Source organism: Phocoena phocoena, chromosome 7 (assembly GCF_963924675.1).
Source record: "Phocoena phocoena chromosome 7, mPhoPho1.1, whole genome shotgun sequence".
Lineage (NCBI taxonomy): Eukaryota > Metazoa > Chordata > Mammalia > Artiodactyla > Phocoenidae > Phocoena > Phocoena phocoena.
The window spans coordinates 5,225,528-5,252,143 of NC_089225.1; the positions used below are offsets into that span (position 1 = coordinate 5,225,528).

General features: G+C 41.4%; 1 protein-coding gene across 1 annotated transcript in view; it reads right to left on the reverse strand.

The window, feature by feature from the left end:
* Positions 1–5,284: 5,284 nt before the first annotated feature.
* The window catches only part of UGGT1 (UDP-glucose glycoprotein glucosyltransferase 1), a 106,952-nt gene continuing 85,620 nt past the window's right edge, over positions 5,285–26,616 (reverse strand). The window contains exons 29-41 of the mRNA XM_065880282.1: positions 25,849–26,038; positions 21,292–21,450; positions 20,655–20,740; positions 18,868–18,952; positions 17,645–17,733; positions 17,008–17,112; positions 15,680–15,764; positions 14,487–14,669; positions 13,215–13,375; positions 12,050–12,164; positions 7,630–7,746; positions 7,017–7,185; positions 5,285–5,310 (exon numbers count right to left, since the gene is read on the reverse strand). Of these exons, the coding sequence (XP_065736354.1) occupies positions 5,285–5,310; positions 7,017–7,185; positions 7,630–7,746; positions 12,050–12,164; positions 13,215–13,375; positions 14,487–14,669; positions 15,680–15,764; positions 17,008–17,112; positions 17,645–17,733; positions 18,868–18,952; positions 20,655–20,740; positions 21,292–21,450; positions 25,849–26,038 (1,570 nt within the window). The remainder of the gene's footprint in view (positions 5,311–7,016; positions 7,186–7,629; positions 7,747–12,049; positions 12,165–13,214; positions 13,376–14,486; positions 14,670–15,679; positions 15,765–17,007; positions 17,113–17,644; positions 17,734–18,867; positions 18,953–20,654; positions 20,741–21,291; positions 21,451–25,848; positions 26,039–26,616) is intronic.

A 26,616-nucleotide genomic window follows, 5' to 3' on the forward strand; every position in this document is an offset into this window, starting at 1 on the left:
TGCTTTCAGGGGTTGAGTCCCCTCCAGTTTTTGCCTGTCTCTGGTCACTTTCCAGTGCATTTCAACAATGTATATATATTTACTGGTTGGTCTGATACAATGCTCTTGCCACTGATGGAAGCCAGACTATAATCCAACTTCTTTTTACCTCTTTATCTGGTTGATGGTTATACAAGTGTGTTTACTTTGAAAATCTATCAAGGTGTATGTTTGTGTACTTGTACCTTCAAATGCTATATATCAATAGTAATTTTTTTACAAGAAAAAAGAGGTTTCATGGGGGTACCCAGTTTAAAACCCCTCAGGGGCTTTCTGGTGGTTCTGGATCAACTCAGATCCCCACTCCAGCACCTCGCTCCTGGCCATGACTCCAGCCCCAGAGGTTCACTTGCAGCTCCTTAAATGAGATACACCAGCTCTCCAACCTCACTGTATCCCCACCTCCCTCATTCTACATAGATAACGCCTACTGATTCCCCAAACTTGAGTTTAAGCATCCTCTCCTTGTAGAAGCTTTTCCTGACCACCGAACCCCTCGTTCCCTCCTCCACTGTAGGTGCCCTCTGTCATGTTCTCACAGCCACAAGGTCCCTCTGCCCAACCTCCACCTCTGCAAGCGCTCCCATTACACCAGCTTGCGGTGTCCAGTGAGCACCTGAATGGCGGGAACCGTATCTTCAACCTTAAATCCAGCCCCAGTGTAGGAGCTCAGAGAATTTGCAAAATGAACAAAGTCCATGCCATCCTTCCTGTTATGGTTAGTGCTTCTGGGGCAGCTTGTCTGCCAGATCCTGCCTGGGGCAGTCCCCCAGACTTGGGGACCTCGAAGAGGCCTGGGTGCTCCCCTGAGAATCTAGAGAATTGGCTGCACCTGGACCTAGCTCCTCAGCAGACAAGGCGTTCGGGTAAAGCTCTTCCTCCTGTCCAGGCCTGCTGCTTCTGTCAGATGGAGGGATGGAAGTTCGAGCTCTAACGACTTACCTTTCCTAAGCATAAAAGCTGAATGACGGACCAGATGGTTTTAAAGAAGAGAAGGAAAAGTTTATTGTGTTGAGCAGACCTTATTTTCATTACAGTACCAGGAAATTCATTCTCAATCCATTTCAGGCGCAGAGGGCTCTGTAGACATTTACTGTCCCGGTGCTTGCTCCCGAGCAAGGGGCAGCACCTGGACCTTTGTTGCATTTAATGGAACAGGATTACAGTAAAATAGAAGAGTTACAAAGGTTTTTGGTTTTTTTTAAGTACAGTTTCTTTAAAAATTCTAATATTTTTCTTTGTTTTTTCCATGTTTACCTTATTATTAGCAAAAACAACTGGTTGGAAACCACCGTACTCGATAATCTTTCTCAAATTGCTGACCTTAATGTATTTTGCCATTTTTATTGTGAAGAGGAATTATGTCCATTTCTCTGGAAATCTAAAAGGTGACACGTAAGGCAATGCATAAGTTACAGGTGGGATGAAGGCCTTGCCTCAAACCCTAACTTGTGTCCTACTTCCGTCTGCCACATTTGGCCTCTGTGTTGCTAGGTAATTGGAAAAGACTCAGGAGATGGCCTCACTTTCAGACTGCTTCTGGGGAGCATGCAGGCGCCTGAAGCTGATTTCGTGGTTTGTTTTTATAAGCTGTCAGCACTCAGTGACACCCTGAGAGGGAGAGATCCTCTACTCAGTGCCCTGACTCACCGCCACCCAGAAGCTTCATTTCTGTATTAGATTGAGAGATCAAAGACCAAATAATGAAAGAGAAACTGGTATCCTCCAGATACTCGGAAGTACCAATAAAGACCTGAGTTAATGACGTCGAATTTGTGGAATTCAGTCAGGTTATTACCAAAGTCCTAATAAAGATCCTTCCTCACTACAGCAAGACTGGGAAAATAGGAATTTAAATTAAAAAGGTTATCCCACCAGACTAGACACAAAACAGCAATATTCAAGTTGATTAACCCTCATCATCCCACAAAAGTGTCCCCATAAAAATCAAATGCTTAAAAAACTAATTATTAAAATTACACAATGGAATATATTTAAATAACTTTGCACACAACACACCCTGCATTCATTGTTACCAAGAGAAAGCTTCACCAAAACACTTCCACTTCCATCATATTGATACCACAGCACGAACATTTTACTCAGAAAAATGCACGAGATGTCCTCTTGAAACTCTTGAGTTGAATTATTTCTTTTAATCATCCATGGCAATTTCAGGAAAAAAAGAAAACTGCTTTCAAGTAGCCAAATTTACTCCCAAGGGGGTGTCGGGGAGGAGGAACCACCTTATGCTCGCTGCTGTGAGGGCGGGGTCTGACCCGTTCCAAGTTACGAGGTCAGTAAAGTGGAACTCCCAGCCGAAGGAAACTGGGATTTTCATTTCCCTTCCAGTCTCTTCTGGAATCCGCACTGCTGTCCCTGGCCGTCAGCCCCTTCACTCAGTAATCCTGCAACCAGACAGACGTTGTTCGTTCCATCAGACCTTTCACGAGGCTCATGATATGAGGGCGTGAGGACAGTAGAGTCGATTAAGCTCCCTTCTTGGAAAGTACTACCTGATTTTTATGAAACCTTTGCTCCCCGCCGCCCCCCGAGCTGAGCTCACACAGTACGTGGGCCTACCAGATGCACGTGTGCTTGGCAGGCAGGCAAACAGCTCTCCGTTTCAATCTGAAGTGCCATTTTGACAGCTTCAGCACTCCCTCAGGCGTGTGGAAAACTGCCGCACCAGCGCTCTCAGCGTGGCAAGTATTCAGGACGCTTTTAAAAGAAACGCAGGCACGTCCCTGCAGCTCCGAGAGCAGGCCGCGTGCACCCGTTCTGACCTCCATCAAATATCACTGTTCGCAAGACATAAAAACCCACACTGTTGCGTGTCGTTCTGATGTGTCACATTATGTCACATTGCTCTGGCACTGATACAGAAAAAAAAAGTTTCCACTGTGGCATGATGAAGGGGGAAAAAATCCATTACGTATGAAAAGATGGTTGAGAACAACGTACTGTGAGTAGCTTCCAGAAGCTTGCACTTCTCGGTAAAATCAGTTCATGTTTCTTGTGAAAAATCTATCTTTCCCATCACAATTTGCTTTCATACGGTAGAGAGAACAGACAAAGCTGACCAAGGCCAAATTTTAGTGGCGGTATCATTTCCCAGGGCGCTAGAGGTTCCTTTTGCAAGTTGCTCATGCCACGCGAACCAAGATATTCCTGGCATGAGAAGGAGGGCCCTAGGCCGTTTCAGAAGCAAGCGGGGTCTCGCATGTTTAGGTTCAACTGTTAATAAGACTTAAATTTAGGGTGGTGACAAATAAGGGGCAACGAGGACACACACACACTACACAGAGAACAGATTTCACCTTCCTCATGAACGATACACGTTAAGAGCCCAGGCAGAAAGACGTGGAAAGGTGGCCTATTCCATGTCCCGAGGGAACCAGCGTTTAGAAAGCACATCCCAGTGACTTTTGTTATTTCCCGCTCAACCTCCCAGTAAATGAAGTGGGAAAACGCACAACTGCGCCCGTGGTTGTAGACAGAAGTGGCGGGGGCAGCGGCAGCCTCTCTGAAGACTTAATTAACCCTCAGATGGACCTGAGTGAATGTTTTCCACTCTCATTGATTGTATCCCTTTAGCTGCTCTGACCAGGGGAGGAGCAGCGTGGGGGGAACTCACGCTAGAGCCTTTGTCAACAGCGACACCTCTGAGGGACCTTTGCAGTCTTGGATCGATTTATCTAAAAATCTTTCGGGCTCCCTCCTCCCCAGTTTTTTAACGGACCTACAAACGCACGCTCAAAAGCTCCCTCGGACTAAGAGACTCCCGAGCTAACTTTGGCGTGTGAATATGGAAAAAATTAATTCCTCGATATTTGTCCTAAGACTTTGGAAGGAGGCACAGTCCACGGAGTGCTCTGCTGCCGTGCCCTGCAGCCTGGGCAGCCAGGGGGCAGGACCTGCAGCCTTACAGCCACACAGGCCGACAGCACCCGCAAGACTCCTCGTGGGCGCCTCCCGGCTCTGCCCACCCAGCAGGAAAGGCTGCCGCGGAAGCGCCCTTCTGGGCTGCCGAAGTGAAGACACGAAAAGCCATGACCAAAGGGCCAAACCTGCTTCAAGGTGCAACTCTGTGGAGTCAGAACGGGTGCAACACTGGCAATTTCTGCAAGTCAAAGGCAGCCCACCGCACTAAAGTAAAAGGAATACAGAACAGTGTATAGAAAAAAGTGAATTACACAAGCAGAATCTCTCCCGATCTCGGATCTGGGAGTCTTCCGTAGAGAAAAGCCAAAGCCAACTTCCCCTGGGTCTGAGAGATGAAAATCCTGCGCAGAAGAAGAGGGTAAATGATGCGGTGACCGTCCTGAGGGAGCCCTGAGCCCTTCAGGATGGATCACTACAGGGGCTTACTATGGGTGCATCCAGTAAGGAAATAACAGACTTCTTTTTTAAGAAAGTGGGAAGAGAAAAGCAAAGACTTTCACAACTTAAAAAACTGCTTATAAAACAATTACTTAAAACGTTCACTGGGGCTGGGTGGAGAATAAGGACAACGTCTTCATTTCCAATTAGTCACAATGGTGCCGACGGTCTATAAAAGAGGACGGCCGATCTCCGGTCCCCCTCGCCCTCACCCCAGCGTTCCAGAGCCTCCTACTCCTGACATTTTCCCTACCCTCAGCCCAACCGACCCCCATCCTAGCCGCAAATTAACCTGCCCCGAGCAGAGCCTGAAGACACATGATTATTGGTTGGGTTTCAATTTGACAGTGAACCTGATGCTGGGGAAGGGCACAGGGGAACGCTGGCGCAAACCCCGAGGTGCGCAGACCTTGGGCAAAGCTTCTGATGGCTGATGTGGGCGGCACCTGCCCTGCGGCCCAGGCTGCCGACTGAGCTCCGCTGCCCGTAGGCTGAGGTAAGGAAGGACACGGTGGCTCTGGCTGGTGGCTTCCCGAGACACTGTGGCACGTGTGGGCTCCTGGGTGTGAGCACCACAGGGCTCGTTTTCTTCCAGTTGCCTCTGCCATCTTCCCCTCTGGTTAGAAGCCTGCTCTTTACAGAGTCCCCCAGAGATCAGCCCCTTGTCTTCCTCTGAGGTATGAATCCAGTGGAGCCTTGACTCCAGAGATCCAGAGCCGCCAGCGTGCAGGGGTCAGAATGAACGGTGCGGCACACCTGCCCAGCCAGTTCATCAGCAGTTGTATAGACAGATTGGAAAAAACTAGCATTTAATATAAAAAGTGTTCTTCAAATGGTGTAATTCCCTATCCTCCTCTGAAGATCATAATTCTTCATGTTTCTGAGGTCCTACGGAAAAGGAGAACGATTGAAAAGAAAAGGAATTATTGTCAAGTTATAAAAGTACAGACTAGGGACTTCCCTGGTGGTCCAGTGGTGAAGAATCCACCTTCCAACGCAGGGGATGCGAGTTCGCTCCCTGGTCGGGGAACTAAGATCCCACATGCCACGGGGCAACTAAGCCCGTGCGCCTGAGCCAGCGTGCCGCCAACTACAGAGCCCATGCGCCCTGGAGCCTACGCGTCACAACTAAGAGCCCACAGGCTGAAATGAAAGATCCCGAGTGTTGCAACGAAGACCCGACACAGCCAAAAAAAAAAAAAGTACAGCCTAGGCATTTTCTGGTACGAAACCTATTATTTGTGCCCCTACCTCCGCTGTATCTCTCTTTTTAAATTTTTAGGAGCTTTGGTTTAGTGTGTTTATGTTATATTTTGAAAGCAAAAACAAAGTAAAAAAGACATTTTTAAGAACATGGAAACTACCTGCATACCCCTAACTCCATCTAAATATTGTTTTCACAAGTACAATATTTACTTCTAGGAAAAATGTACATATTTTTAGTCAGGAGTCTTCATTTTTCACTTAGTAACATATAAACATTTTCCTATGTAGCAGTGTAGCTCATTTACTATTTTCTATTTTTGGGTGTTGTTTTTTAGTGCCTTTGGTTTATAAATAATAATAAAATAAATTTCTCCATGTACATAACTTTCTTCTTGCATTGAATCATTTCTTTCAAGGTAAATTCTCGGGAGAGAAATTACTGAGGATATAAGCACTTTAATGGCTCCTGACGATCGACTGACTGCCTTCTAACAAGGACTGTTCTAGCGCACAAAGCTTCAGCAAGGTTCACCCACAACAGGTTCATCACCATCTCCCCCAACAAATGGCATTATCAATATGTACGCTTTTTTCTATGTAGCGTGTATTCATGATAGATCCCTTTAATTTGATTACTGCTTCCTCGAATTCATTTATATTTGTGTTTTCCTCTTATTTAAACAGTATGTCTACATTCTTTGCCCATTTATCTATGGAAATCCTTGAGGTTTTACTCATGAACTTAATTATTTTTATGGTGAATATCCAACCTTTTAGCTGTGATTTTAATATCATGCCATAGTCTTCAGAATCACTCAAGATCCATGTTCTATAATTGCTTTTTGAGAATTCGTTTTGAGCTGAATACATTAAAATCCAGAGCCCAGCTTATTAATGGGTTTACAAAAGGTCACTTTTGTATTCTAATGATTTTTTTAGATTGGCTACCATCCGAGATGTACATATAGTAGGGGAAACATTATATGAAGATTTAGTCCTCAGAATGCTTTTTTTCAAATCAATACGTTCTCTGTCTTGATCCTAAATGTGTTCATTCACTAGCAATCTGACAAGAGATCCCCCAAATAATGTCAGGTTTGGCTTATGTGTCACAAAACTCATGAACCTAAATAACAATAATCACAACGAAAGCAGTCTTTCTTCAAAAAAAGAAAGAAAGAAGAAAAAATGGGCAGCAACTGCATTAATAAACACTGTTTAGAACCCAACTGAGTGAGGAAAGTGAACAATATACACTAGCAGATGTCAGGATGGAAGGATTAAATAACTGTTTCTTCTAGTCCTTTCATTCATGATTCTGCTTTTGCAACAAACAGAAATTAGACAGGCCGAGAAGTGCTTGCCTAAAGCCAAGAGGCTGTACGTACCTTCCCGGCTCGGTTCTTGTGCCGGTGCGTCTTTATGGAGTGCTCCCGATTCCTTCTCCTCCTGAAAGCGTGTCTGTAGCTGTTTGATCTCCTGATCATAGCCCTGCCACTCTGGGACAATTCGAACAGCGGCCTCCAGCTTGGGCTCTTTGGTCATTGGATTATTACACTGAAAACCAAAATAACACACTTCAACTGAGCTGAAGGAAGGGTATGCTACACAGAATTCAAAGGTGTTTCTGTTCTTGGGTTACAGGTCCTTACTGGACAAAGAGAACAATACTGAGGAAGCAAACCATATTAGCAGAAGCAGTGCGGTAGTGAGTGGGCCGTACAAAGCTTCCGCAAAGAAGTTGTGGAGCGCTACTGAAAGGCAGGAAAAGAAACACTGGAAACATTACAAGGCACAGAGTGATCTGGAAGATCAGTGGTAACTTCACCAATTCTAACTAGTGAAAACAACCCCATCACACACTGGAGGATTTGGCTTCCTGCTGAGGTTGCTGTAAGAAGTTCTGCAGTCCCTGAACTACACAGTTAAAGAGAAAGACTAAATTATCTAGTCATCCATCAGACAGGACTAAGATGCAGAAAAGAGCCACCGACAACTTACCAAATCAATTGTTTTTGCCCTTTTCTTAGAGGCATCGTCACACCATGTTTCACACCAAAGCCATTCTTGAGGGAGTGATTTAATTGGCACCTGGTGGATCATGTTATTGGGCAAATCCTGTTCGGAAGAGAAGATAAAACACAACAATCTAAAGTTCTAGGGTAATAAACAACAAGGTCCTACTGTAGAGCAGAGGGAACTATATTCAATATCCTGTGATAAACCATAATGGAAAAGAATATGAAAAAGAAAAAATATACATATGTGTAACTGAATCACTTTGCATTACAGCAGAAATTACCACCACATTGTAAATCAACTATACTTCAATAAAATATAAAAGAAAATGTTTAGAAATAAACTCCTAGGGGAAATTTAAATAAATGCACAGCGAATTAGCTGTTCATTACATATCACATGTCAATCACAAATTTTTAAAACAGAAAAGAGTCCGTACCAAAAACCTTAGAGAAACTAAAATATTTATTTCCGGTGTTTTTAAAAACCACAAAGTTTAGAGGATCCATAAAACATCTACCCACAATAAGCATCTGAAAAACTTTAGCTTAAAACTCACTAACAGCCTGCACCTAGATTCCCTCCATGAGGGCAATTCTAAGAAAAACAGTACTGCCTTCTAAAAGCCAATTAAGCGTCGAGTGTGGCTCTTGTACTTCAGGGGTTTGCTTAAATTAAGGAAGCTCTGAATCCACCTTGTCTACTGAGGCTTGATCCCAAGTAGATGAAGCCCACATGTTTTCTAGCCAGCTGTACTCTATGCTTTGAAGCTTTTCTCTCAGGAAAACTTGTGCGTTTGACACAATAAAATGGTCCATTGTCCAAAGACACAAACAACCAATACGATCCAATAATTTCACTTCTGGGTATATACACAAAAGAACTGAAAGCAGAGACTCAAACGGATACTTGTACACCGATGTTCACAGAGGCATTATTCACAAGTCAAAAGATGGAAATAAGCCAAATGTCCATCAACAGATGAATATCCAAACAAAATGTATATACATACAATGAAATATTATTTGATCTTAACAGGAAGAAAAGTTAGATACATGCTACAGCATGGAGGAATCTTGAAAACATTATGCTAAGTGAAATAAAACAAACACAAAAGGAAAAAGATTGTGTGATTCCAAAAGTACCTGGAATAAGCAAATGCATACTGACAGAAAATAGAATAGAGGTTACCAGGGGCTGGGGGCAGGAGAAAAGGGGTGTTAACTGTTTAATGGGTACAGAGTTTCTGTTTGGGATGATGAAACAGTTCTGGAGATGGACAGCTGCACACTGTAAATGTACTTAATCCCACTGAACATTTAAAAATAGTTAAAATGGTAAATTTTACCACAGTAAAAGATAATCAAGGTAAAATACAGATACTTTCGGACAACAAAAACTGAATTTGTTACTAGTGAACACTAAGTAAAGGACCATCTTCAGGCAGAAGGAAAATGATCCAATATGGAAGCCCAGAAATGCAGGGAAGAATGCAGAGTAACCCAAAGGGTAACTATGTTAGTTCAAATTTAAATAGATACTGACTGTATTAAACAAGAAGAATAACTTCTGGGGTTTAAAATATAGACAGATCTAAAATACATGGCAACAAAGTACTTAGGTTGAGATAAGGATAAATGGAGTAATGAGTTCTAAGACAATGACACTCAAAATGTAGTCTGTGGACTGGCAGCACAGAGTTTGCTAGGAATGCAGATTCTAAGGCCCAACCATATACCTACTGAATCAGCCTGTGGGGGATGGGGCCCAGGGCTTAAGGCTTTAATAAGTTCTTCAGGTGATTTTTTTATATATGCTAAAATTTGAGAAGAACTGTTCTGATGTTTTTACACTGTCTGGGAGATGAGTAAAATACACTAATTAACATTAGCCTTTGCAAAGTCAGAAATGCATACTGTAATCTCTAGGCTAATCATTAAAAAATTACTTTAAGTGTATAGTTTAATAGAGGGAAAATGGAATTATGAAAAAATCCTCAATCAATCTGAAAGAAACTGACAGGAGAAAAAAGAAATACAGGACATATGGAATAAGCAGGACTATGGAGAAGCCAAACTTGTTGGTGATTACATTAACTATAAACGGACTAATGTTCAAATTAAATGACTGTCACAACCACATGAAAAAATAAACCAACATAAGCTATTTATAAGAAACAGAACTAAAACATAAGGATAAAGAATGATTGAGGGGCTTCCCTGGTGGCGCAGTGGTTGAGAGTCCACCTGCTGACGCAGGGGACACGGGTTCGTGCACCAGTCCGGGAGGATCCCACATGCCGCGAAGCGGCTGGGCCTGTGGGCCATGGCCGATGAGCCTGCACGTCCAGAGCCTGTGCTCCACAATGGAGAGGCCACAACAGTGAGAGGCCCGCATACCACAAAAAAAAAAAAAAAAAAAAAAGAATGATTGAGAACAGAAGGATAAAAAAATATACCATGTAACACTAACTAAAAGGAAAAGCAGCATAGCTGCACTAATACTAGATGAAGCACACTTTAAGCCCCTGCCCAAAAAGCATTAACAGAGATAATAAAAGGTTAATTTGTCAGACATATATATGACTTCTAAGTTTTTAGGCACTGAATGATACAGTCTCTAAGCACATCAAGCAAAATTTGACAAAACCAAAGACAAGAAAGATTTCACAATACGGAAAGAGATTGCACAATTCTCTCAGTAACTAATAGAAAAACACACAGACAAAACACACACAACAACATAGCACTAAACCTCACCTAATGGACATACATAGAAAAACATTACACCTAACATCTGCAGAATATGAAACCAGTTGAAATGTTTACCAAAACTGATCATATCTGGGTCAGCTCAACAAGCAAAGCTCAACAAACTTCAAATGGCTGAGATCATACACAATACTTTCTCAGACTAGAGCAACTGGGCTAGAACAAAAAAAAAAACCCTGGAAAATCTCCATGTACATAGTGAAAGAAACAAGAGGGGAATTAAAATATCTATTAATGAAGGCAGTAATGGAGGAACTGAGAAACACAAAAGACATATAGAAAACAAGTAGGAAATTGGCAGATGTAAATCCTACCACACTAATAATTACATTATATGTAAAGGAATTAAACTCTCTAACTGAAAGCCACATGGGCTGCCAGCTCACATCTAACAATTTAAGAGTAACAATAAGTATTACTCAAAATTACATAGAGCGTCAGGAATTCTTATGCTGCTGATGGGAGTATAAATCAGAACTACTTTGGAAAACTGTTTGGAATTATCTAGTAAAGATAAAGATGGACCAATCTGATGACCCAGCAATTCAACTTGTAGTTGTACACACAATTGAAATACGTATACATGTGCATCAACCAAGACATGTGCATAAATGATGATCACAGCAGCATTATTTGTAGAAGACAAAAATGGAAAACAACCCAAATGTACAATAAACAAAACATACTACCACTTCACACAACAATACGGATGAATCTCACTAACATAACATTAAGCAGAAGAAGTTAGACTCAAAAGAGTACATCTTGCATAATCCCACTGAGACAGGCAGAAAAAAACAGGTAAAACTAGAGTGTTTAAGGATACGTGTGTAAGTAGTAATTCAATACAGAAAAGCAATGGAGGGATTACCACAAAAGTCAGGATGCTGGATACTTCCGTTAAAGAGGGTGGCTTCTGGGATGCTAGTAATGTTGTATTTCTAAAACTGGGTGGTAGTACATGGGCATGTGCTTTGTGGTAATTCACTGATGCATATGAATATGCATATATTTATAAATTTTTGTTTTGTACACTCACTTTTCTTTATGGGTGCTATATATCACAAATGCTTAAAAACGTTTAAGGCAGACTTAAGCAAAACAAAATATGTGAAACTATGTATCTAAAACACAAACTATAATCTCACCTCTAAAAAATGTTTAGCATTAATAAACAGTGACTCATCCAAACTTCTTAAAAAACACCATGGTTGCTGATACGGGAAAAAATGGGAAATTATGATACTATATTCTATGCTGTGAATCCTGAGCTAGTTAGTTCCTAAAGAAGAGAAATACACTGACCCTAGTAGGCAGAGAAACAAATCGATCAGATTAGCTGGGTACAAAACGAAAAGATAAGGTAATGGTTCTGAGTGGCAGTGTCCTCCTTCTATCTCCCTCCCCAAACCAACCTCAGGCCCATGACATTTTTCACCATTATGTCCTCTCTTGAGGACAGATAAAAATGTCACACACACACACACACACACACACACACAAATTCCTTTCCATGGAGACATAAAACACTGTCCCAACAGAGAAGTGAGAAGCAAATACTACACTTCATTTTCCGACACAACATTGTATACCCATCACTGAAACGGTTAACCAAAACAATGGCCACTTACTTGATCAAGATTTGAAAGGCTGTTAGGATCCTGACTCAGACCTTGGTACTGTCCCCTGAGTCTGTCACCAGCAGCTATTTTCCTAAACTTCTTCAGATCCACGACATACAATGCACTGGACAGAGAAAATCCATTTGTTATAACCATGGATTATTGCAGGAAAAGTAACCACACTGATTAATGGAACAGATCACTAGGCAAACATTCTGGCTTCTCTTTGAAAAGGTAAGCTGAGGTCTACAGTGGAGCCCAGAGTCAGTCTGTGCTACTTCAAAGATGGCTAAGGAAGTTATTACAAAATCCATATTCTGGTACCACAAGCTCACTTTGTCACTGTTCTTTAAGTAACTGCCTTCCAAAGGAAATCATCTCTGACAAAAGATTCCTAGCAAGTGTCAGCAGATTTGGTAATAAAGACTGATAACCATTAGTTGAAGATATCCTGATGATGTCTTAAATGTTATAGGAAAAGAAAAAACACCCAAATGTTACAGTTCTTTTGGACCAAGAACATAAAGTACAATACTGAAATCACCACACCCCAACATTTATCTCTACACATGCTGCTTCCTACATATCCCCCTACTCTCTAAATCACACTCTGCCCAGAGAAGATAATGTAGAAAAGCAACAAATGCCCAACAGACACATTCACTGTTTAACCTAGGAGTTCTAGGAATTTGTCCTACAGATATACTTGAAATATACACAATTATGTATTTAATTATTCACTACAACATTGTACGTCATAGGGAGACCATAAATAATATATATACTGGAATAATATGTTGATGTAAAAAGGAAAAAGGTCTCTCTCCACATGTGGATATAAAGTCTACTAGAGACATCAAGTAAAAAAAGCAAGGCACAAAACTATAAATAGGATAGTATATATTTTGTGTAAAAAAGAAGTCACAGTTGTTTACCTAAGAATTAAGAAAGTCTGGAAGGACACACAGTAAATTAATAGAGGATTTTATCTGTTGTGGGAGTGGGAACTGGGAAGAAGGGAGACAGAATGGGGAAGGTTTCTTTTCACTGTGTATTGTTTATAATTTTTATTTCTGAACCACATTAATGTATTACCTATTCATAACTTTAAACATACAAAATTACTTATAAAGAACATCAAACAACAGCATTAGAAGCACTCCTTCTTTGGCACCTGATATGATACTTCCGCCCGGATAAGTGACTGGCCCAGTAGCCTGACTTCCAGAACCTGTAGCCGTCCATCTCCCTGCGGCTGTCACAGAAAGGAGTGTAACCATAGGGAGCACCGTCCAAACTGAAATCTCGCAGCTCTTTCAAATCTGTTCGCACAATCTGAAGAAGAGAGGATCACAGTCATCTGTTAAACAACCATGCAGACAACAGGGTCCAGGAGATACAGCAGGGAGCTCAGGGCTCAGCGGCACAGGCAGGAGACCCGGCTCGAGCCTCGCTTCCTCCACTGATTAGGCTGACCGCCCTCACTAGCATGTCAAGACGCTTAGCCTGGTGCTTGGCACAAAGTATTTCCAAGCATTCAAAAAAAAAAAAGCAGAAATAAAACAAATTCATAATTGATACATTGCACAGCCTCTCTGTGACTCAGTTTCCTCATCTAAAATGGAGATCTCACAGGGTTGTTGGGAGGATTACATGAACTAACGGGGAACGATGGGGAATGACGCCTGGCACACAGTAAGTGCTCAGCAAGGATTAAGTGTGATTATATTAGAACTAGGAAAGCGTGCTTCAGGTTGAGCCAGTTGCGATGTAAGTGAGCCAGAGGGGGCAGAATTCCCAAGAGCTGGATGAAGCTCTGTCCAAATGACTTGCACACATTACATCACTTCCATTCAGATGAGGAACTCAGGTTTCAGCCAGCTCAGGATAAGGAGAAAGGCTGTAGGGTAGAAGTACATTTACACTTTTTGAGTTTGTATGCTCTAAAATTTCTAAAATTAGAAATCTTAATTTTCTAAAATTAAGTGTGTTCCTTTTAATTAAGTCAAATCTTGACAGCAGGATGACCTTCTGAAGAGTTCCACATTATCAAGACTACCTACTTGCACTTCCTCTCGCTTACCCTTGTCAATAACTCCTAGCTTTTGAGCAAATAATTGGAGATGATGGCAAGCACTGTGCTAAACTGATGAATTTTCCAATTGTTAGTTTGTATGTTAAATGAACTAAATTTAAGATACAAAACCGCATACACAATGCAATCACAACTGTGTAAAAGAGGCAACAGGAACAAAGATGAAAAGGAGATATGTCGAATACAAATTTTAAAAGTGATCACATCTGGGTGATACATTTCCACATACTCTAAATAATGTAAACTAAGCATGTATTTTTCCATAATTGGAAAGATAAAATCATTTAAAAAAGGAAAGGAAGTCCAATGCCTTTAATACAAACTGCTGAAGCGCAGTCGCTAAGAGCTTACCTGATCGGCATCCACAAACAGGAACTTGTCAACAACCAGCGGGAAGAGCACATCCAGGAAGAGGATCTTGTAACCCCAGATGATGCGCTGTTTCTCAGTCTGCTGATGAAGCCACCGGGGCCATTTGTACTGAACAAGCTCATACTGAAAATTGTATTTGTTTGCCATGTAAGGTATAAACTCCTATTTTGAGATACAGGGAACAACAATCATTTACTTTGATTAAGAAAAACAAGTAAGTCAACCAAGCACGATTATGGCACAAGTAAAACACATTTACCGTATCAGTGCTCTAACGAAGAAATGTGACCCTGACTCACTCGTGACTACATAAAAGAATACATATAAACTTTTGTCAAATCCCCATTTTTTATGGCTTCTAATCACCACATGAGATGACAGAAATCTTTAAGTGAAGGCTTTTAGATAATTAATTTGTGTATGTGTGTCTGTGTGTTTAAGGGAAATGGACTTTATCTGTCGAAACTTGATTTCGGTAGAACATTTTTTTGAGCTTGATTTTAAGCCTTTCTCACCACTAGGTCTAGCCCGGGGAATGACACAGCAAACCCAAGTACTCTGAACAAGGTTGCTGCCATTAAGTCTTTCAGATTCTACATGTAAGTACTTTCAGGGGACCAGAAGTGAATCACTTCTCTCGGAGAGATATTACTGAGTACATTAAAAGCTGCTTGAAGAAGAACAACAACAAAGATGCAAATAAATCAATTTAGATGACAAATACTAACTGATATAAAGCGGAAAACTTTCCAAGCGTGTTTTTGTTTTGCACAGATGATCCTTTACTTCCACAGATCACTGGGTAGTTGTTCATGACAGAACTAACCATCCTTCTCACTGGAAACCTGTACTGTGCTTTCTAATTAAACAAGGACATGCACGCTCAGAGGAGGACTGTTACTCCATGAAAACAAAAGATACAGACTCTCCTCCTATGTTACCCAAGCTTCAAATAAGTCATAATTTTGTGTTCAGTTTTATAACAACTATTCCCCCCAAACAGACCAGTCTGGAAGAATAATCAACATTGAATTATGTGGGTCAATCAGGGTAACCAAATACAAGGAAAATTTTTAAATCATACACATAACGTAGAAGTAGCAAAAAGTATATCACACTGTACGTATGTCCTTACTAGGAATGTTTTCCTTTTCAAAGCCTGAGAAACAAACCTTAAACGTGGGGGACAAGTAATTCTTCAAGAACCAGAATTTCACAGGAGTCTTGGTATTCTTCAGTACTGATAGCATCATTATGCTGTCAAACAAAAGCAAATAATAATAACAATTGTCCAAATCTTTTCAATCTCAACAAAACCAAGGAGAGTCCATCAAGAGACCACTCAGTGTTCTTTGTGGCAGAGCTAAACTGGTGGCTCAATTAGGCAAAGAGAGACCCTGAGTAGGGGACAATGGAAAACTGCCCTTATTCATCTTTACAGTGTTATCACTGGATGGGAAAGAAGGAATACTTATTACCTATAGTAATATACCAAACTGATAGAGGCACATGTTTTGATTACGTTACAGCTTTAAATAAACTGCTTCATGAACTGACACGTTAGTTAGGGTACAAATGTATCCTGGAGGCTGTGCTTAGCTAACGACATCACCCTAAAAAGAAGGTGGAAGAGCCCGGTGGCTCTGCGTCACGGCACTGCCCCCCACGGCCTGGACGAGGCCTGCCAGGGAGGAGAGCGGGGCGAGGTAAGGGGATGGCAAGTGGTTACAGCTTCAGGATTCCCTACTTTGGAAACAAACAAAAGCAAATTTTGAGTCAAGGAATTTAATTAAATTCAGTTGTTATTGACATCTGACATTACTATTCTAGGTCAGATATTATTTCTTGGGAATATGAGGGCTTAACATGAGTAAAATGACATCTTGACTAGATTTGTAGTGGAAAATTACAAGGAAAAAGAACCCTGGCATTAGGAAAGTTACTCTCAGGCAAAGGCCTTCCTGACCACTGACAACAAGACGCCCTGAGGGCCTTCCCCCTGGCGACGGCTGTGTCAACCAGCCCAAGCCTGTGCCTCTCCTCCACTCTGGCTGTGTGACCTCAGGCGAATCCTTCCACCCTCTGAATCTCAGCCTGTCTATAAAACGGAATTAAGATCCCTCCTGGCTCTAACATCCTATGAATCTTCAGAAGGCAGGTCCATGGCCCTATTCTACCTCTAATCTCTGTGTTAACCTCCTAATTTCCGGTTTAAGCGATGCTTGGTGGACAATTAAACACCACTCCTTATGATGTGTGCACAGTGATACTGAAACATGTTTATAGCCTTGTAATAGGTACACAGATGCATTTAGCTCCCCTTCATGAGGCTGGCTGGATCAAAACAAATACAATTATATATGGTAATCTAGTCACAGTCCTTAGAGTGTGTCAAATACACAGAAGTGTAACAGGCAGAATCCCATAAAACACGTACTCCCTAAATAAGAGTCCCGTAACAAAGTCATGCATACATTCTGAAATAACCAACATGACTCACCGAAGAAATCTTTCATAGAGATGACCAGATGCGACAGAGAAAATATTAATGATGTCATCTTTCTCTTGTTTCACTTCCTCAGTCTTCTGTCCTCCCGTAAAGCCCCTGTAACAAGAAAGGTAAAAACAAGAACACTTGAAACACTGGTACAGACACACTGCCCTTTAAGCGGAGAAGGAAGGAGACGGTGCTTCCCCATCCCTGTTCCTTCCCGAGAGCGCAAGGCCCGCAAAAGCAGCCCACAGGACAAGAGGTGGGGATGGCTGCCCAACGAGAGGGAGGCTGCCCACAGGGCCTCGTGTAGCTTCAGGAGAAGACTGGACACAGGCTAGTCCACAGAATGCAAGACATACAATGGAAGGTTAACTGAGCAATTACCACTCAGCTCTCCAAATAGCAGACAAAATCCAACAGCAGTCAAGAACTAGGGCACAGAAGTAACCCCACCATGAGGGGACGATAACCTCTTTCAATTAATCAGTGGGGAACACTCATCTACTCTAAGTACAAGTGCAAGATTGCACAGAGCAGAATCTGAAAAGCCCAAACAGGATTATTATACTCAAGAGAAGGGAGGGATGGTGCTTATGTATCAGTTTTTCCTTAAAAACATTATTTCTTTATGATGCCAGTGTACCATTTGAAGGAGTCCCAAAATCCAGATTCATTCTCATTAGTTCCGTCGCTCAGCAAGTCTTCATTCACCATGTCTGCCTTCTTCTGAACCTGCAATCAGTCACACGTGATGGATCTGATTCCCCCTACTGGGTCTAATAGGCATTAGATGATCTTCACCGGACGTACACTGTGAACACTGTCAGCACTAGGGAGGGAATGATCCCGCCAGCAGGTACAATCCGCCCCGAGTCCAGACGTATTCAACAAACTGTGCTCATCATATCACATGAAAATCTTGAGTGAGGAGATAGCAACCTCTTTTAATTAGACAATAACTGTTTTCGGTTTGAAAAACGGGCAGAGAACCTTATGGTCTGAGTAAAATCAGAAGCACAATTCAGCACGCTAACCGCTAGTTCTAGGGAAAGAGGGCAGCACACACGAGCTCTAACTGTCAGGAAGGAGTCATCTCACGTGACAGCCTTGTACCAGGGCTGACTAGTACAAACAGGGGTCGAATCTTCTCGACAGCACAGGGATCATTTTTCTGCTCAACCGTGTGCCGTCTGCGTTCAGTTTTACTGTGTATAATGATTATTTATCCCATAATATCTTTTACTTGAATTTAAGGCACTAGGAACTTCAAAATTCTGAGAACAGAAAGCAGAAGTGAAAAGAAATTAAATAACGCTACCATTTATTACTGGTGTTGAAATTCTCATTGGCATTCTTTCCAGTCTTCTGAGAATAAAATCATGAATAATAATGTGAACTGTGGCTGTACAAGCAAGCAGTATCTATGAAATCATCTGATGTAAAACGAGACTTGTACTGCTCACTGAGATAACCCAAAAGGTGCAATCTCTCAGGTGAAGAAAGCCACAAACTCATATTTAAAAAAGACATTTTGCATTTCAAGCGCATTCCTATAAACGCTACAGTAAAATTCCAAAGGTGAATTAAAGTCTTGGGCTGGTTTCTTTCTTTTTCCTTCAGCTTTACTGAGATGTAATGAACAAGTAACACTTGTAAATTTAAGGTATACAACGTGATGACTTGGTATAGGTATATATTGTGAATATATAATAACAGCACAATTTCTGGAGTTAATACATTCCATCACCTCACATAGTTTGGGGCTGGTTTCAAGATACGTATTTTTACATAACAGCTACTAAATACCAAGTTACTGCTACTTTCACTAACTTTAATAGAGTGGCTGCCTTAATATACCAAACTCACCTTCACTTTAATGATTTTGCTTTTGAAGTTGCTGAGGACAACAACAACTTCAGCGGCATCAGGTGGAGAATCTGTACCGTCGTGACTTAGAAAAGGAAGGAAGGAAGGAAAGATGGATGTCACAAACCACAGGCCTCAAAATGCAGTAAATGGTCTGATATCAACCCCCCATATCTGTCCATCGTCTTTATGTGATTTCTGAACAAATTATTTTCTCACAATCTGCAGGAAACCCCTTCAAAGCTACGCAGAAGCACTTGTCAAAATCTCTATCCTTACACGTTGAGTGTGCCAATCGGTCACAGCCCAAACGTCCTTCTTGAGTCCCTCTTCGAATGACCTTCCATAGAGTGAGAGGCTCCCGGTGCTGGCAAGCACATCGTGAGCACGGAACCACTGTCTGTGTTCACGAGGTCTGAGCCAAGCACGGCGCCCTTCGATAAAGGAGCGCCTGGGGGCCTGGGTCCCCGCACCGTCCCCGGAAACGCATCACTACTGCTCTGTAATGGACAAGCAGCAAGACATGGCTCTACTTCAGAGTTCTGTAAACGCTTCTACTCTGTCCTTCCTGGAGGCACACAGCCAAGCCTAGGCCCTGCACTCAATCTGGCGCCCATCCTCTGGAGGAAGAACTCTAACGAGCTCTGTCTGCAAGCAGACAGGGCAGAGGAGGAAAAACTGAAAACAGTATTTCCCTACTAATCAACTGTAATGCCTAAAATTACCAGTCACCAAATTTTAAGGTGATAACTACAGAAAGCCACGATAGAATAAGAATTCACTGGATTCACTGTCATCCAGCAGAGAGCAAAGTTCTCAGGCAAAGGTGAGGTCCTGACAGGGAGCATGAAACATTCCAGAGCCTGGGAAGCAAAGGAGGAAGAGGGCCCGCGACTGTGAGGTGCTGGCCACCGTAGGAGGCCTGGCCAGGAAAAGGGCACACAGCAGGGACGGAGTTTAGAAAGACAACACATAAGCTTTTGGGGAAAACATTAATAGGCGAAAACCCTACTATGTACAATGAAGATTTTACTGTAATACAAAAATCTTCTACTTCCTTGGTAAGAAATATGCAGAAATCCACAAAGCTTTCATGTGGGTCAGTAAAGACTATGAAGCTACAATGAAGACACAACAGGATGATGTTTTCAAATAAACTCTAATGGAAACCATTCCCGAAATGAATTGGCAAGAAGTCTTCTCACTTAGATCACACCTTTTTAAAAGGCAGTGTAATATTTTTAAACTAAGAGTCACTTGTAGCAAATCTTAAAGCAAAAAGCAGGCTACCGACGATGCTCTGGGAGTACCTTCTGTACCACCTCAGACCTGGAAAGACAAGTGCTCGCACCAAGGTTCCATGGCCAATTACATGTCTTGTCAATCTGCAACTCACTCAGGGTAGAGAAATATACTATCCAGAGTTGAAAAGTCTGACTGTTCTTCATTTCTTTTCTCCTTTCTTGAAATGACTCACTTTCTCATCTGCCTACGGTTTTCATCACAGTGACAGAATGATTTCATCCTGGGATACTGTTAGCACGAAAGAATGACCGAAGAGTCAAACTTGACTATATATATTGTTAGTATTTACACTGCTTGTTATCCAATTATACCCTGACAAGTCTCCCACATTTAATTTCCTAGAAAAGCACCGTTTCATCACACATACAACTGCAAATTAAATTCTTATTGCCTGGGTAATTGCCAGTGTAGTATTCAATTCAAGCTGATTCTCACTGCAGAATGTTATAAAAAAAAAATGTACCTTCATCATTTAATCCTACCTGTAGATTCTATAAATGTCTTCAGAACGTCCCTTCCTTAGTCTGAGAATCCAAGCTCCTGGGTTGGCTTTTAACTGAAAATAGCCCTAGGACAAGAAGACAAGACAAATTTTAGTGCTCTTAAAAACATCAAAATGCTGTTTCTGAGGGACAGTTATTTCTTTTTCTGAAATATCAGTCCCCTTTATTTTAAATAAGATGGTTAACAAACGAATGCAACTCTCTTAAAATCTACATATTAGAAACACTAGCAAAATACTGGCCCGTCAAGCCAAGAAGCCTGCCCTTTAGCTGTACTTCAGTGAAGAAGCAACACATGATGTGTGAATAAGCTTCAAACCTCAAAAGGAAAAAAGAGAAAGAAGGGAAAAACGCTGTCGGCTCATAAGCAATACTTTTTCAGGAGCCAATCTGGTTAGAGTAGAATATTCTAGCATGTTTTCTTTTAAGTTGTCTTAAAAGAAAAAGTTTTTTAAAGTTGTCTTAAAAAGGAAAAGAAAGTTGTCTTAAAAAGACAAATTCAGTCCATGATGAATTTTAATCTCCCTCATGTTCAGAATGCTAATTGCTCTATCATAAATCGCAGTGCCCCAATTAACATGACTGAGTATCACCACCGGATGCACTGATTGTTTACCAGATTAGCCATAACAATAGTGTCCACGATGACTGGCTGGGCTGAAGTTCCTAAGGTAAACTGCAGTCCCCGTGGGGGCTGGCCGGTGGTGATGTCATAGCAGTGACCTTCCAGTAACAGGTACTCCAGCTCATACTCAGCAGCCACTACGCTGTCCACCTGCAATATCAAAATTAAATGACTTGAAGACCACTCAGCATTAAAAAGAAACAAAGTACTGATACATGCAACAACATGGATGAATCTGAAATGCATTATGCAAAGTGAATGAAACCAGACATAAAGGGCAACATACCATATGATCACATTTATGAAAAATTCAGTAAGAGGCAAAACTATAGGGATAAAAAGCAGATCACCTGTTGCCTGGGGCCAGGGGGAGGAGGAGGGGTTACCTGCAAAGGGGCATGACAGAACCTTTTGGAGTGATGGATGTGCTCTGTATCTTGATTGTGCTGGTAGTTAACAAGAGTACACAATTTTAGAAACTACGATGGGTTGGAAGGAGAGTCAGGAAAAAGGACACAGAAAAAAACAATAAGGAGAATATTCCAAAAGTACAGAGAGGATAAGATGCTAATCTACAAGAGGAGTACTGGGAAAAAAGCATGTAAGGTAAAACTGCCAAATGAATGAACAGATCTAAAAGCAAATAATGGAGAAGACAGATAAAACAATCCTACAAGGATTAGCTCATATGAGAAAAGAGAGAAAGATCAGAAAAACATCAGAGAGCAATGCAAATTCATCTTGGCCTTTGGAATATAGCTGAAAATATTGCTATTCTAAATGCAAACGTCCAAGATGAATTTAATGGCTCCATAATGGCATAAAACCATTCACGTCCTGCACCGACTGCCTAAATTATTGCTAATTTCTTGCAGAAAACAGGATACAACTACAAAGTCTTAAGGCAGCTTGGCTTTAGCTAATTGAAGAGTTTCTACCCCAGGCTAGCTCAGGCTTGGTTTTATGACCCTACCTAACCCTAACAGTGAGCTACTTGGAGCTTAACACGTTACTGCAATGCTCCACATGCTCACGAGTCTCAGGCTCTGCATTTTCAATGGAGTGCAGAGAAACTGGAGGAAGCCTAAGAAAGAGGAGCAAAAACTCTGGGAGATACGGAAAAAACCTACTTTGTTTTTGTTTTGGGTTTTTTTTTTAAATATCTATTTATTTATTTGGCTGCACCTGGTCTTAGTTGCAGCATGCAAGATCTTCGTTGCGGCGTGTGGTAACTTCAGTTGCAGCAGGCGGGATCTTTTTTTTTTTTTTAGTTGCGGCATGCAGGATCTAGTTCCCTGACCAAGGATCGAACCCGGGCCCCCTGCATTGGGAGCACGGAGTCTTAACCACTGGACCACCAGGGAAGGCCCCGGAAGAAACCTGCTTTGCATCTGATCTATACTTCTGTGCACTGTTCTTTAGTGCTTTGTGTGGTCTCTTCAACAAGAGTTGGTTCCTCCAGGGATCCCTATTTGTTAAAAATATGGTGTGTACGTATGTACACATACACACGCACGTGCACACACACTCTCTTTCTCTCTCTCTCTCTGCCACCAACTTAGTACCTAAGGGTTTCTACTTAAAGAAACTAGAATTATTCAACCTCATGATAAGAGGGCTGCTAATTCCTTTGGTAACTATCTTCAAGTTTCCAGTCTCCCAATTCCCAAGAAGACAGAACCAGAAAACAGGCTTCAATTGTAATAAGAGATATTTAAGGCAGACACAGAGACAAATGTTGTTAAAAAGGAAGGAGGCTCTAAGGCACCATAAGCTCCCTGGAAGTGAAGACCATGTCTTTTAATTCCTCTGTTAATATACTCTAAGCTAGGTGTAGAGTGAGGGCTGGGAAGAGACATCAGTGAAATGAAATTGCACTATCTTTGAAAATGGATTAGGGAAAAAGGACCACTTACCTTAGAGACTTCAAATACAGTTATATGGAAATAAATGAAACAGAGAACAGAAAAACAATAAAGAAAAACCAATGAAACCAATGGCTGGTTCTTCACAAATATCAACAAATGGACAAACTTTCAGCTAGACTGACCAGGAAAAAAAAAAGAGAAGAGCCAACTTACTGAAATCAGCAAGGATAAAGGAAACATCACTATTCAATAAAAAAGACTATAAGAAAATGCTATGAATAACTACATGCCAAAAAATTAGATAACCTAGATAGAATGGATAAATTCCTAAGAGACACAAACTTTGAAAACTGACTCAAGACAAAATAGAAAATCTAAACAGACCTACAACAAGAGATTGAATCAGTAATTAAAAAAATTTGCAGGGCTTCCCTGGTGGCGCAGTGGTTGAGGGTCCACCTGCTGATGCAGGGGACACGGGTTCGTGCCCCGGTCCGGGAAGATCCCACATGCTGCGGAGCATCTGGGCCCGTGAGCCATGGCTGCTGAGCCTACGCGTCCAGAGCCTGTGCTCCGCGGCGAGAGAGGCCACAACAGTGAGAGGCCCGCATACCACAAAAAAATAATAATAATAAAATAAATTAATTAATTAAAAAAAATTTTTTTCCAATCAGGCAAAAAAAGTATATAAAAGGCATCCAGATTGTAAAGAAAAAGTAAAACTTTATTTGCAGATGACATGATCTTATATAGGCTTGTATACTAAGAACTACAAAATATTGTTCAAAGAAATTAAAGACCTATATAAATGGAAAGACATCCCATTTTCATGGTTCAGAACACTTAATATTAAGATGGCAATCTTTCCAAATTCATCTAGGGATTTAATGCAATCCCTATTGAAATCCCAGCAGCCTCTTCTGCAGATATTAACAAGCTGATTCCAAAAGGCAAAGAACCCAGAATAGCCAAAACTATCTTGAAAAAGAAGAACACAACTGGAAAACTCACACTTCCTAATTTCAAAACTTACTACAAAGCTACAGTAAATAAGACAGTGTGGTACTGGCCTAAGGACAGACACAGAGACCAATGGAATAAAATTCAGAGCCCAGAATTAAACCTTCACATTTAGGGTTAACTGATTTCCGAAAAAGATGTAAAGACCATTCATTGGGGGAAAGAATAGGTTTTTAAAACAAATGGTGCTGGGGCAACTGGATATCTACATGCAAAGAATAAAGCTGGAACTCTGCCTCACACCATATACAAAGACTAACTCAAAATGAATCTAAGAAGTAAAATGTAAGAGTTTTAAACTGTGAAAGACCTAGAAGAAAACACTGGAGTAAATCTTTGTGACCTGGGATTAAGCAACAGTTTCTTAGATGTAACTCTGAAAGCACAAGCAACAAAAAATAGGTAAATTAGACTTCATGAAGATTAGAAACGTTTGTGCTTCAAAGGATGCCATCAAAAAACTGAAAAGACAACCTGTAAAATGGGAGAAGATATTTGTAAAGCATGTATCTGACAAGAGACTTGTAACCAGAATATATAAGGAACTCTTACAATTCAACAATTAAAAGACAAGCCAGGGCTTCCCTGGTGGTGCAGTGGTTGGGAGTCCACCTGCCGATGCAGGGGACGCAGGTTCGTGCCCCGGTCCAGGAGGATCCCGCATGCCGGCCCGTGGGCCATGACCGCTAAGCCTGTGCGTCTGGAGCCTGTGCTCCGCAGCGGGAGAGGCCACAGTGGTGAGAGGCCCATGTACCGCAAAAAAAAAAAAAAAAAAAAGACAAGCCAATTTTTAAAAATAGGCAAAGGATTTGAATAGACATTTCTCCAAAGAAGATATACAAATGGCCAATAAACACATGAAAAACTATTCAACATCATTTGTCATTAGGACAGGAATGAAAAATGATGCAGTCACTTTGGAAAACAGCTTGGTAATCCCTCAAAAAGTTAAACATAAAATTACCATATGATCCAGCAATCCCACTCCTAAGTATATACCCAAGAGAAATAAAAGCATATCTACGAAAACTTGTACACATATGCTCATAACAGCATTATTCATACTAGTAAAAAAGTAGAAACAACCCAAATGTTTATCAGTGACATATAAATAAATAAATAAATAATAAATAAAATGTGGTGTATCCATACAATGGAATACTATCTGGCAATAAAAAGGAGTGAAGTACTAATACATGCCAAAACACGAATGAACCTTGAAAATAATTTACGTGAAAGAAGCCAGTCACAAAATATATGACTCTATTTAGGTAAATGTAATAGAACAGGCAAATCCATAGAGAAAGAAAGTAGATAAGTGGTTGCCAGGGGCAAGGGGAATGGGGAGTGATTACTTATGGGTATGGAGTTTTTTTTAGGGGTGATGAAAATATTCTAAAATTAGACAGTGGTGATGGCTGCACAACTCTGTAAATATACTATAACTACTGAACTGTACACTTTACAAGGGTGAATTTTATGGTATGTGAATTAGATCTATTAGGCTGTTATTTATAAAAATACAATTATACCTGAACACTACTGTCTCAGAAGCCACCTAGACTGTGATCCAGTCTGTTCAGTCAGAGACTACCACCACTGCATCTTCAACAGGCTTTACAGTAGTGGTTAGACACTGGGAAGCAAAGATAATTCTTACCTCTTCTAAGTAAATGTTATCAAGGTCATATGGCGTTCTGACAGACTCTACCATCCAACTCTCAGGTGTGTTCAAGTTCAGAGTGAACAGAGGAGACTGTGGCATATCCAAAAATTTTGCTATTGGACCCTTAGCAAAGCTATTGTCCGAAGTAAAAGAAATCTCTGCTTCCAAGACATAACGGTAAAAGCTGAAATGGAAAAGAAAGATGTGAATTTTTTTTTCAATGCAACCACAGTCCTTGAGTTTATACGCATCCACCCAGGTAAACAACTGGCTTAAGACAAATTGGATTTGGAAGGGCTTCCTTCCAGACTGAAAAAAGTGTTTCCAAAACTACCTCTTGACCTAAATGTACATCCTGTGGTTGTTGCAGATGGGAGAGGAGAGCAGGGGAGGTGGGGCTGGGAGGGGAGGTCCTTCCTTCCTGCCCTGTTGAGGGATAGGGGGATGGAGGCAGCCGCTGCTGGAGTCACAAGCATGTCCTGAGCACTTGCCTCCCCTGAGTGCTTGCCTCCCCTTGGTGAAAGAAACTCACTTTCCTCTCTCTCAAAAACAAAGTCCTAAATGGTGGCTGAGTTCTCGGGCACGTCCTGAAAACACTGTATGCAATCATTTAAACATTGCTCTTACCCGAGGATAATGGTGAAAGCTGGAACCCTTCCGTCACTTTCAAACACGGCTTCAATTCACTCAGAATCTAACCTATAGAGGCCAGCGCATTCGCAAGGTGGCAATTTACCACAGTCCCCAGATGTGCTACACTAT